Raw genomic sequence first — 13,832 nt, 5'->3', positions numbered from 1 at the left:
AAAAGGTACAGTGCTTTCAAACCTTAAATAATGCAAATAAAACAGGTTCATATTCATTTTAAAACAAACATGCTGATGCTTTAAGAGTTAAGAAATCAATATTTGGTGGAGTTACCCTGATTTTTAATCACAGCTGTCATGCATCTAGGCATGCTCTCCTCAAGTCTTTCACACTACTTTTGGGTGACCTTATTCCACTCCTGGCACGAAAAGCAATCAGTTCAGCTTTGTTTGATGGGTTGTGATCATCCAGCTTCCTCTTGATTACATTCCAGAGGCTTTCAATCAGGTCTGTAGATTGACCGTCAACGTATTTGAATATCAGTCAGCAAACGCAGAATGACATCAAGTGATCTATAAAAAGAATGGCAAATGGCTGCTGGGGTGAAGTGCATGGAAAGAACAGTTCGAAACAATCGCTTAGAGGCAGGACGTAAGATAGAAAAAGGACCTTCTTCAATGAGAAGCAAAAAAGTTTGCAAAATATCATAATATTTGAACTATAGAGGACTAGAGTAAGGTCATCTTCTCCAATGAGATCAAATTTTCGTCTTCTCCGATCAAATTTTCAGCTTTGCTCAACACCAGGGCTTCACATGTTTAGATGGAGACCTGTAGAGTTGTACAAATGTCTTGTACCCTCTGTAAAATGTGGTGGAGGATCTTAAAGGATCATCACCTTTCTTAGTCCACATTTGGTAGAAATGCTCTACAAGACCTGCCTGATGTTTAGGAAATGCCAACTTCAAGATCGTACTGTTATAGGCACTTGCTGCCTATCACATAGATTCTACCTCTGTTATTACCAGTTATTACCATTGGAATCAATGTTATTCACAGTGATTTTAATGTTATGGCTGATCGGTGTTAACTACAGTGAAGCGGTCTGCTAATTAGATTAGAATTAGATTAAAAGTGTGCTGTTACAGGTCATCCAAGGTATATGCTCAATAATACAGCAGCAAATAAAATAAATGATCAAAAATGAATTAAAAAAATTAAGGAACAACAATCCAAACAACATTTTAAAGCCTCATGTTTATTTACAAAACACAGAAGCCCCGACGAGCATGGGAAGCACAAGTAAACTGGATTATCACTTAAGTAGACACAGTAAGCACCTTATCCAGTGTGAAGAGAGGGGCCTAGTCTAAAATTAGACCCGTGTCCTGTCTCACATACTGCATAGAGGCTTATAGACTGCATATTGATTAAGCCTTTTATTTATTTATTTTTTTGTATGTTTTGAGTTGTTCCAGTATGTACTGGCCATTTTATCAGAAACATCAAATCCTACACGTGCACATACCTGTTTTTGTTCTTTTTATGATATTTTTATATTGTAAATTTAATATTGAAGACTATATTACAACTATATTAAGACTATACAGAAACACATGCAGAATTATTTTGTAAATAATATGTTTTATACTTTAGATTTTTCTAAGTAGCACATTTCGTTTTAATGACAGCTGTGAACACTCTTGGTATTTTAATCTCACGAGGAAGAGTCACCTGAAATAGTTTTCTCAGCGTTTTGAAGGAGTTTCTGGAGGTGCTAAACAATAGTTGCTGCTATGATGCTGTGAAGCTACAGCTCATCCCAAATCACCTCAAATTGAGGAGAGGACAAACACTACATAAATCCATATGTGTCCCTTAACTTTTAATGTATTTAATGTTGATCTACAATGTAGAAAATAAATTAAATAAAGAAATAAAGACATATTGAAAGACAATATCTCATATTGAATGAGAATGTGTGTCCAAACATTTATCTGGTACGGTATATTTCTTTATTTTTATTTCTATACATTTTTTAAAATATCTTGTAGCAAATACAGATTTCTAAAGCATTCTTTACAGCAATATTATGCATATTATTCCTTGTCCTTTTAAAACAATATGTTGGGATGGGTGGTGTATCCTAGCATCCCAAATGTTCCTAACCCTCTGGAGAGCAACACTGTCTCAATATTGTTCAGGTGGTGAACTATTCCCAGCACTGCAGAGACACGAGTGTGTCAGTGACTCAGCAGCACTGATCTTCCTTCCACACAAATTTCGTTTGCTCTCATTCTCCCCTCTAGATGGCGCCACTGACCTTTGCTTTTGAGTACTGTACTGGTTAAGCAGGGTTTTCTTTTTTTTTTTTTTTTTTTTACAATTCTGAGAGCTTTAAAAGTGTAAAACGAACACACACACAATTATATTATTAAGCACAGTGTCTTATACATTGACCTAATTGCAAAAGTAAGTTATAAAAACTACTTAGAACACAAAAAAATAGCATGTTTCCTATGGGCACTCTCTAACAATAAACTATATAAAAACTATAAACCATGAAATAAAAACATTAAAATCCTTCATCATCTAAAACATCTGGAACATTCTACAAGTCACATCTACAACAGGAAGTTACATCCGTATGGATCTTCTGAAGACCATGGGAAGACCAAAATTAAGGTCCCTCATTTATTTTTCTATATATATGATCTTATTGTAACTATGACTGAGGAGCTCAATCTCAACGCTCATTCCTGTTACCTAAATTCATTCTTAGATCTTACTTGTTTATTTTTAAAATACAAATTTTGGAAAAATCACTAGAATGTGCCCAGTGTCCACATGCTATACGTATAGTTGCCATTTAGCTATTTTTCATGCTTTTGCAAATTCCATGCTAAAAACTAATTCCTGTTACTTTTATTCCTGTTACTCAAAACATAAAAAGACAGAAATGAGTGCTAGCATCAGGAGTGTTTTTTTTTTGTAATAAATATTAATTATTTGAACATATAGTCAACATTTCTTTAAAATAAAGACTGTCTTGAAAGAAAATTAAAGCAATTAGTGGACTTGCTTTTAAACATGCTTTTTAAATGTTACACGAGTTTAGTAACCCTTCTAGTCTTCGGTGTTAGAAACCTTGTAAAAAAAATAAGTAAAGCTGCCTGAGATCACTGCCTGACCAGTACATGTTTTGAGTAGTTAAATATATGTGTTATTAGATTTAGAGTTGGAAAAAGATAAAAAAAAAAAGTTTGATTTGAAAGAGTTACAACAAGCAAATGACACCCATTTGATGGAATGGCCCAGATAGAAATCTGTAAACATACAAATCCCAGATTTAGAAACTTAACAGTGCAAACAGTCCTAGGGTCATTACTACTGTGCTTTTTGGTCTATCATAACTTTCGATCACATTTATTCAGACTACATATTTTCACATTATTTCCATTTTCATTTTTTTTGTTATAAATGAGTGCACCTATTCATGGCAGACCGCATTAAAGTGTCTGTTTAACTTCCTTAAAATAAAACAGTGTGACGGTTGTAATGTCACTGATGTCAAAGGTTTCTATTCTTAAAGGGACATGGCATAAGGCTTAAAAACACTATAAAAAAAGAAAACTATATAAAATGTGCAAAAAGTTATTTAAAGTGACGGTTAAATTTTATCTGTATTTGTAATCATTCAGAGTAAATCTTGTAATCTGTATTGTTACACAGTGTTTGTATGAAATTTAAACAACTATCCAGATTAACATATAAGGCACATTGTATTGATATATATATATATATATATATATATATATATATATATATTTATCCCCTAACAAGCTTAGTCAGTAAACTGTCTGCTGTGCAACAGTGTTCCTGCCAGCTCATAAACTGACTGGTGCTTTTATCTCTCAAAAGTCTTGTGACTGAAAGAGGAAGCACTGTCCTTTGTCATTGAAATCCATCTTAGGTGAATTCAAGAGGTGTTTTCACTGAAAAAAGTGACAGTCATAAAATGACAGTACACAGAGTAAAGACCTTAAATCTAACTGAAACCAGTTTTAGTGCCCTTTCTATGAAAAAACATATACAGTGGTATAAAGAAGTTTGGGCACCCCTTTTAATTTTCCTTCATAAATCATTGGTTGTTCAGATCAGCAACTTCAGTTAAATCTATCATATATCAAAAGAACACAGAACACAAGGAGAGGCTGTGTGGGAGAGTAATGCAGAAGAAGTCTTTTCTGTGCACACACCACAGTTAAGGATCACATGAACTCCAGTCAGTATCAGTATTGCGAACAATGTTTGAAAATTAGTGACAAAGTTGAAGTTGTGCCAGAGCTGGATACTTCAACAAGACAACGACCCTTAACATTGCTCAAAATCTACTAAAGCATTAATGCAGAGGAACAAGTACAACCTTCTGGAATTACCATTTCAGTCCCCAGACCCGAATATTATAGAAAATCTGTGGTGTGATTTAAAGCGAGCCATCACACCTGTCTGAACTGGAGATATTTTGTAAAGAAGAATGGTTCAAAATACCTTCAACCAGAATCATTGGAAACTATAGGGAGCATTTAGAAGCTGTTATTTCTGCAAAAGGAGTATCTTCTAAAAATTGAGGGTGCCCGAATGTATGCACCTGCCTAATTTTGTTTAAATAATTATTTAAATAATTCCTATAAACTTCATTTCACTTCTCAAATATCACTGTGTGGATCTGCTATATGATAAATTTAACTGAAATTGCTGCTCCATCAACCAATGATTTATAAAGGAAAATCATAAAAATGATCAGTGGTGCCCAAACCTTTTCATACCACTGTATTAACCACCTTATTTAGCTTTTGTTAGCTATTTTTATTTGGATAAAGTTAAAGGCACTTAAATAGAGTTTGGTTGAGCATGAAAGTTGCTTTTGAACCCGGGAGTAATGAGTACTGATTTGTAGTTCTCCTGAAACCAGTGCAAACACTTGTCCAAAGCTTTTGAGAAACTACACACAGAAAATTAAAGCATGTAACTGCCCAATGAATCCACGGTCCCGATTTTTTGTGCGTGAAAACAAATCAGTGACAAACAGCCCCTCCATCAAACAAGCACAGAATCTGTCATAAGTGTGGACTCAGGACAGATGTGAAAACACCCTAAATGAACAACATTGTCTTTCTAAATGTAAAAAAAAATGTCTAAATTAAAAAAAAGAGGTAAAACAATGATATATTAATGATTTTCCCAAAAGGGGAAAAGTGGTTAAAATGTGGTTATTTGTTGATTTTTTCTTTTGTGTCCATTAACTCAACAGTGTAGGCTACAGACATTAAATCATCAATGGGCAGACTGCTGTAAACTTCCCTGAGGGCTCTTCTTAAAAGAGTTTTGCATTGAGTCCAATAACCAGCTGAGTAAATTCATTTCTTGAGATCCCAACAAAGTCTGCACAGATGACATTGAAGCACGTTTTCTGGCAGCCGGGGCGCTGCTGTTTGACCCAGTCCATCAGCAGACTGTAGGCCCTGAGGGTCATGGTCTTCATAGACTGCCCGAGATGGCGAAGGACATACCTGGTATCTTCCGTGAGGTTTAGACCAGCTACAAAGAAACAACCTGTTGTGCACAAAGACATGTAAAAATAAGGGTTGTACATTGTAACTAATGCTGGGCCCTGAATGTCTCTTTTAGCTCAGGCCAATCAAGGCTACATTATAATGGGTGCCCCTGGTGGCCAATCATGGTTCTGAACCTAAAAACAAAAACATTTTATATAAAATAAAATAACAGCATTAAAAAAACATAAGCCCATGTTATAGACCATTTTCTTTGAGTTCAACCAAAAAGGGCCCAAGAAAAATGGTTGGGCATCAGGTTGAACTGTGACACTGGCTTTTTTTTTTTAATGCTATTGTTTTATTTTATATAAAATGTTTGTTTTAGTTTTTAGGTTCAGAATCATGATTGGCCACCAGGGTCTCCCATTATAATGAAGCCTATAAGAGAGACTTTCAGGGCTCCTCCTCTTTCCTAACCTGGAAAAAAATCCTGCTTAGCCAAACCCGACATCTCCATTTTGTGTTCTGTTTGTTACCTTAGTTTTGTAACAGTTATAATTTTTCTTTGGGAAAAGTAGGGGGTGAGTCTCCACTGCCCTTTTCTCCTGTTTTGCTGGGTTCTTTATTTTAGCATTGATTTTTTTTTACACTAAAACAACAGCATGCTATCTATCTGTATGCTGTAACTATTTAACAGTGCATCTAATAAACATTTATCTTTTGTTTTTACATTAAAATAATATAATATAAATACTGGTGGACTCAGTAAACTGCATTGTTTATCATGCTCCCAAAACATTATTTTTTCAGAATTAAATTGCTCACAGATAGTAATCTGTGTTGCAGGTGAAATGTTATGATGTGGACATTTTTTTATCATATATAAAACTGTTTCCAATATTGATATTTTACGATATATTATCCAGTCTGAGCCATAACATTCACCATTTATTCCCATGTGAAAACAAGTCTGAATGCCTAAAGCCTTCTAACCACACTGTTCGTAAATGATACATGTCTTTACCTGTAACCAAGAAAACAGGTCTGACTTGTTCATAGTGTTTCTAAGCACAGCACACCTGGTCTTCCCTCATTCTCTTTCCTGTCCTCCAGGTACGAAATAACCATACTGGGGTCCGAGTCGTTGGCCCACCAATAATCCCAGGCTGGCCACAGTTCCCTATGACCAGAGCCAGACGGGTCAGCATACGAGAGAATAACCTGATAGCCTCGAGTCCAGCACTTCTTCAGTGTAGGTTCTTCCTGAAGGGAAACATGAAGGATTATGAGGAAGTTATGCAAGCACATCAATAAATAAGTTGTTGCTTTAATAAAAACATATGGGAGTATAAACAGATACCCACTGTTTTGGGGCAGAGTTTCTTCTCGAATAGGCTTTTGAGAAAGTCAATGAGTTTTCTGTGCTGGGTTGGATTTACTCCTTCAAAGGCAGAGAGAGCAATCATGACCACTTCCTTAGCATGCTGTTCTAACCAGAGGCTTACGTCAGTGAGGGCCTCCTTCAAGAAGATAATTACACAGTGAATTGGCTTTCAAGCAAAAGGTAATGCAGGAATATGTACTGCTCAATGCTATTTTAAGGACGCACAGTGTGATTCATACAAGCATCAAAACAATGTCCACAGACATATTATATAACTATTGTATTATCAGTACAGTATTGTGAATATGGCTGTTCATAGGCAAGAACTTGATGATGCGGTACATTTCATTATACAGGGCTTACAATTCAATATATATCACAATATGCAGAACAGTTTAACAATATAACACGGCTATGTAGTGGGCGGAGTTTAAACACAATACAAAAATAATTACTGTCCGACATAAATTTGTGCATGTAAACTAATAATTAAATATGTATACAGTAGTGCTGGGCGGTATGCCGGTTCATACAGTATACTGGAGGGGAATTTAGAACCGGTATGCATTTTTCACATACTGCCATTCCGCTAGAGGCGCTCCGGAGCACTGTGTAGAACAACGCCACCAAAAAATCGCAGTAGCAAAGCTACAAGCTAACACACTGTAGTTTAGTTCAGCTCTAGTGGAGTTGCACACTGTCCTGCCTGGTGAAACATGAGAACAGAACTCTTCTAGCTTCTGCTGCTGCTCCTTGCAATATGAGTAACTATAGCCCTTTTAAATATATGAATACTGTACCTTAAAGGATATTAATACATACTGAACTGAATGTATTTATTTACTGGAGAACCAAGGGATAAAAGTGATAAACAGCTGCTTAAATAATTTAATGCGTCTAATGGATTAAATAATAATATATTGTACATTGATATTAAACTTGTGTCTTACTTGTGCAATAGACATTTTGAGAAATATCTGTTTAAATACTTACCATTTTAATATTTTAAGTTTGTTTATAGTTTTTATGGAACTACTTAAAATATTTAGTTTTGCAAAGGAAGTCACAAACCTATATATAAGCCAAAATAGATATAAATAATAATAAAAAATACAGTGATATACCGTAAAACTGTTATATAAATATATAGATATAGATATATAGCTCTTGCATTTAACTATGTAAAATGGGCAATAGCAGTACACACCTTCACAGTCACCAAAGAGTATATCCCATGAGCAAAGTAAAAGTTTTGATCAAAATCATTGGCCTTGTGAGCAATCCTGAGGTCGAGAAATCGAATTCCTGAATCCAGTTGGGTGGAAATAATCAGCTCCTAAACAGAAGGGTAAAGTGTATGTTATGTAAAACATAATATACATACCAGAAACATAAAACAACTTTTATCTCAATCCAGAAAAAAATAACAGCTAATGCAAGGCTAACCCAAGGCTACGAACTGTACAGTGGGCTAAAAGGGCAGCAGTCATTATCTGTCTAGACTGTAGACAGAATCTAGGTTATTTTCACCCCAAACAATGTCACATTTTTGTAGTTTATACTTAACCCTCATTTGTGTGGACATTAGCTTGGCTAATGCTTTTTGTTAGTTGTTTACATGCTTCAAAATGGAATTTTATGACTTATACACAATTTGTATATTCACAGATGATTTTGCTATAAGAACACAAGAGCCAGTTTGAGCCTGTTGAACCACATACAATTTGCATTAATATTTATATTTACTAAAGGACCATTTAGGATTATATTTTCTACAGTAACTCATAACATGATGAGTTTAAACATCGAAAACTCTTGTCAGCAGAGCTTCAGACAATATGTTCGTATTTGATCCGTGCAGGACTGTATGTCACAGAAATCTGTGTGGGCTGTAATCTCTGAATCTGCCAATCTCCATTACCCCAGTCCCATTTTTATCTACACTCAAGCACAGTAAAACTGTTATATAAATATATAGATACATATATATATCGCTCTTGCATTTAACGATGTAAAAATGGGCAAAAGCAGTACAAACCTTCTATTTTTCTGCTGAAAAGGTAATCACTGATCTTCAGTAAGATTTGATAAACTAGGTAATTTACCACCACCACTAGCATAGTAGAGACATTGCAAATGTATGTACATATATATTCACTGATTAGCTACAGAGTAAGATTCGCCATTGCTTGTCACTGTGTGTCAATCTGGCAACCTGCATGAGACTTCACACACTGGCCCTTGTTTATTACTGAATGATACTCAATCATTTTTGCTGACCTTGATATCGTCCATTGAGTTTGCTTTCATGTTTGTTTAATTAGACAAATGTTTTACCATTATTTTAGCCAGTCATGCAAAGACCAGTGAATAAAAAATGGCACCTCCATACATACAGAGTGGACTACAAAAAACATGGCTGACCATTTTGAATTTTTCATGAGGATCTTATTCTTTTTCAAACATGGATTTTGATTTTCTAAGATTACCTCAATATTTTACCATAACATTATGGACAGCTTAAGCTTTACCTCAGTTAAATATGAAGACAATATGAAAATTATTTAATCATATTAATCAGATATTTTATCTTAATTTCTGTATAATAATATATTGTAAATTGATATCAAACTTGTGTCTTACTTGTGCAAAAGACCTTTTGAGAAATATTAAGAAATACTTAATATTAATATTAAGTGTCTTTAGTACCCTGAAAAAGAAACAAATTAGTAAGTAAAATTGTGATGTCACTAATGCCAAAGGTTACTTTTTTAAGGGGCGGGGTTTTCCCAAGATGACAGGTTGCACAGAAAGTTCATCGACATGTTTAAACAACCTGATATATATATATATATATTTTATAAAAATTGCGAAATTAATCATTTAAATGACTAAATTGATAAAAAAAAGCATCTTCAAACTTCAATAAAACATATATTTTTTACCATGTGAAAAAGGTATTCAATGTAACCAAGCGGCATTGCTGACACATCAAATAAAACAATATGAAATGCACAAAAAGTACTTTAAAGTAAAGGTTAATATGCATCTATATTAATAACATAATCTTAAAAAAAATACTGTGCTGTGGACACAATAAAAGAGGTCCTTTCTTACGGTCACTGACAAGACTGTACATCAGAGGCTGACCTTAGCAGACAGCAATTATTATGTATTACTATGCGCAATAAAACTGTCTACTTTTTTACTGCTGTATTACTCTAGTATGTAATCTTCACTATGTAGCTTAGTTTTTCTAAATGTATATTTTTGTTGGAATAATATCTTTCCAACAAAAAAAATAGTATTTCTTTTTGTGAACAGTACCTCGTCTCATTCAATGTGTTTTTTTTTCTTTTTATGATTTTTTTACTTTATAAATTTAATATTAAATATATGTGCACATGTGGAATTATTTTGTAAAAAACTGAATATGTTTTCTACCTTAGATTCTTCTATGTAGCCACATTTACAGTGCCCTCCATAATTATTGGCACCCCTGGTTAAGATGTGTTCTTTAGCTTCTCATAAATTGAGTTTTGTTCAAAATAATATAGGACCACGATGGAAAAAAAGAGTAAAATACAACCTTTAACTCAAGTGAATTTATTCAGTAGGAAAAAAATCCCACGTTAAGAAATAATTATTTAACATCAAATCATGTGTGCCACAATTATTAGCACCCCTGATGTTAATACTTTGTACAACCCCCTTTTGCCAACAAAACAGCACCTAATCTTCTCCTGTAATGTTTCACAAGATGGGAGAATACAGAAAGAGGGATCTTTGACCATTCCTCTTTGCACATTCTCTCTAAATCATCCAACGACCTGGGTCCTCTCCTCTGCACTCTCCTCTTCAGCTCACCCCACAGGTTTTCAATGGGGTTGAGGTCTGGGGACTGAGATGGCCATGGGAGGAGCTTGATTCTGTGTGCGGTGAACCATTTCTGTGTAGATTTGGCCACATGTTTAGGGTCATTATCTTGCTGAAAGACCCAGTGACGACCCATCTTCAGCTTTCGGGCAGAAGCCACCAGATTTTGTTTTAAAATGTCCTGGTATTTTAGAGCATTCATGATGCCATGCACCCTAACAAGGTTCCCAGGGCCTTTAGAAGAGAAACAGGCCCACAGCATCACTGATCCCCCGCCGTATTTCACAGTGGGCATGAGGTGCTTTTCTGCATACTCAGCTCTTGTGTTACGCCAGACCCACTTAGAGCATTTGTTGCCAAAAAGCTCTATCTTTGTTTCATCTGACCAAAGCACACGGTCCCAGTTGAAGTCCCAGTACCGCTTAGCAAACTCCAAACGTTTGCATTTATGATTGTGAGTGAGAAATGGTTTCTTCCGTGCATGCCTCCCAAACAGCTTGTTGGCATGTAGATAGCGCCTGATGGTTGTTTTGGAGACTTTGTGACCTCAAGAAGCTACCATTTGTTGCAATTCTGTAACAGTGAGCTTTGGAGAACTTTTTATTTCTCTTATCATCCTCCTCACTGTGCGTGGTGGCAAAATAAACTTGCGTCCTCGTCTAGGCTTGTTTACCACTGTTCCAGTTGTTTTAAACTTCTTAATAATTCCTCTGACAGTAGATATGGACAGGTGTAGGCGAGTAGCGATTTTCTTGTAGCCATTGCCTGACTTGTGACGGTCAACACACATCTGCCTCACTTGAATGGTATGTTCCTTTGTCTTTCCCATGTTGAAGATAAATGGCCTCTGTGTCACGTCATATTTATACCCCAGGGAAACAGGAAGTTGTGAATTACTAATTAAATGTTCCTACATACTCTGATCAACTTCGTAAACTACTGTAGAAGTGACAGAAATACTTTTACTAAATTTATTTCCTAAGAATTGTTAGGGGTGCCAATAATTGTGGAACAGGTGATTTTATGAAGAATAATTATTTCTTAGTCAGGGATTTTATTTCCCCCTTAAAATTTACTTGAGTTAAAGGTTGGACTTTACTTTTTTTCCCCATCGTGGTCCTATATTATTTTGAACAAAACTCAATTTATGAGAAGCTAAAGAACACATCTTAACCAGGGGTGCCAATAATTATGGAGGGCACTGTATGTTTGAGGACAGATCTGCACAGTCTTGTGTGTCTCCATGAGGGAGAGTCATCTGGAATAGCTTTTTCAGTGTCTTTAAGGAGTTCCTGGAGGTGGTGAACAATAGTTCCAGCTCATCTCAAATCGCCATCTCAGTTGATCTCACACTTTTGTGTTTACTGCATAATTCCATATGTGTCCCTTAATTGTTTTGATGTATTTGATATTAATCTACAATGTAGATGTACATCTAGATTATATATTATTTGTATATTTCTTAACATTCTTGTGCTGCTGTAACATAGCAGATTTCCCTGCTGTTGGATTAATAAAGGATTATCTTAAAAAGCACATTTTATTGATGTTGACCCATTAGTATGTTGACCCATTAGTATATCTTAAATGTTTGTCAGATTAAACCTACTCAGGCTGCCCACCTGAGTGGTGCCCCAGTTGTTCACACAGGGGCGGATGATACAGGGCACAATGTGGTCCAGCACTTTCAGGATCCTGGGCTGGGACTGCAGAACTGAAGAATGCTGGTCCAGGCAGTAGGTCATGGTATCATGACTGCCTAAAACACACACAAGAAGACAGTTTGAACACTTTAAATCCAGTTTTAAATGTCTGTATCTGTGTAGAACACTGGCGGCTCCAGTCACAGGATGCTGTGTTCAGTCCTACCAGGGATGGCGAGATCCCACAGAGCAGCAGCGTGGAGCTGCGCAGGCAGCTGTGACATCCAGTCCGAACAGCTGGAAACACCCCAGTCCCCTGTGCAGTCCCCTAAATCATCCATAGTTTATCAGATTCAGCTGTAGTCTGAGAGAGGAGAGCTAAAATGGAGGAGGAAACAGCAGCAGCAGATACTGCAGACAGCTCCGTCATTTCCTCATTCTCTCAGGGTAATAACTAACTCTCCCACACAGACTGAGGGTCACCGCGGCACTGCTGAGACTCGGACTCGCTTCATGAACAGCTTCAGAGAAAGAGAAGCTGTAAAATATACCCGAGCTGAGACTAAACCCGAGCAGCTGCTGCAGATCAGCTGCTGTGCTGTAGTGTAGAGTTGTGGGCGGGGCTAAGAGCTCCTGCCCTTTGCTGCTGTCTTCCTGTAGAGATCCAGAGTGAAACAAGTGGGCGGGGCTAAACACTACAAATAACAGTACACATAACACTACATATAACAGTACACGTAACACTGCACATAAACGCTTCTCTCATTCTTTTATATATACTTTACTTTAGTTTTACTTTATTTCAGTAATACAGCTTAAAATTTGAAACGCATATATTACACACAGGGTGTTCTATTCTAAGCGTTCATTTCTTTTATTGTTGCCAATTATGGGTTACAGCAAATGAAACCCAAGAATCAGTGTCTCAGAAAATCAGAATATTATAAAAGTCCAACTGGTACTTTTGCCAATGTGCCAAGTCCTGCTGGAAAATGAAATCCGCAGCTCCATAAAAGTTGTCAGCAGTGCTGTAAGCTTTTCTGGGAAAACACTTAACTGAATTTAGACTTGATAGAACACAGTGGATCAACACCAGCAGATGACATGGCTCTCCAAACCATCACTGATTGTAGAAACTACACACTAGATCTCAAGCAGCTGCAACTGTGTGCCTCTCCACTCTTCCTCCAGATTCTGGTCCCCTGATTTTTAAATGAAATGCAAAGTTTACTGATGATCAGTGATGGTTTAGAGAGCCAGTTTATTTGCTGGTGTTGCTCCACTGTGTTATATCAAGTCCAAAGTCAGTGCAATGTGTAATACATCTATATAATGAGTTTCACATTTCGAACTGAATTACTGCAATAAAGTTACTTTGACAATGTCATATATTTTAGGACACAATGCAATTCAGTGTTGCTATAACAAACATAAAACAATGAATATTTATGCACACACATACCGCTCAGGTTTGGAATCATTGTAAAATGTTATTGAGCTCAATGGAAACAGACATGAGATTAGCAAATATAGCAAATAAACAGGACATGCAGACATTTTCAGAGTAAGAAATGTTGATTTCAATGAAAA

The 13,832-nt window shown here is 36.1% G+C and overlaps 1 protein-coding gene across 1 annotated transcript; it reads right to left on the bottom strand.

The window, feature by feature from the left end:
- Positions 1-3,030: 3,030 nt before the first annotated feature.
- Positions 3,031-13,161, bottom strand: zgc:112023 (PI-PLC X domain-containing protein 1). Its single transcript, XM_007248885.3, has 6 exons — positions 12,469-13,161; positions 12,222-12,358; positions 7,931-8,059; positions 6,704-6,859; positions 6,419-6,602; positions 3,031-5,397 (listed from the first exon to the last, which is right to left on the bottom strand). Exons 1-6 carry the CDS (start codon positions 12,581-12,583, stop codon positions 5,159-5,161), a joined length of 960 nt encoding a protein of 319 aa, XP_007248947.3. The 5' UTR covers positions 12,584-13,161; the 3' UTR covers positions 3,031-5,158.
- Positions 13,162-13,832: the final 671 nt, after the last annotated feature.

The sequence above is a fragment of the Astyanax mexicanus genome, chromosome 5 (genome assembly GCF_023375975.1).
Source record: "Astyanax mexicanus isolate ESR-SI-001 chromosome 5, AstMex3_surface, whole genome shotgun sequence".
Classification (NCBI taxonomy): domain Eukaryota; kingdom Metazoa; phylum Chordata; class Actinopteri; order Characiformes; family Acestrorhamphidae; genus Astyanax; species Astyanax mexicanus.
Note: the sequence above shows the minus strand (reverse complement) of the source record. Positions and strands in the feature narration are given on the sequence as shown.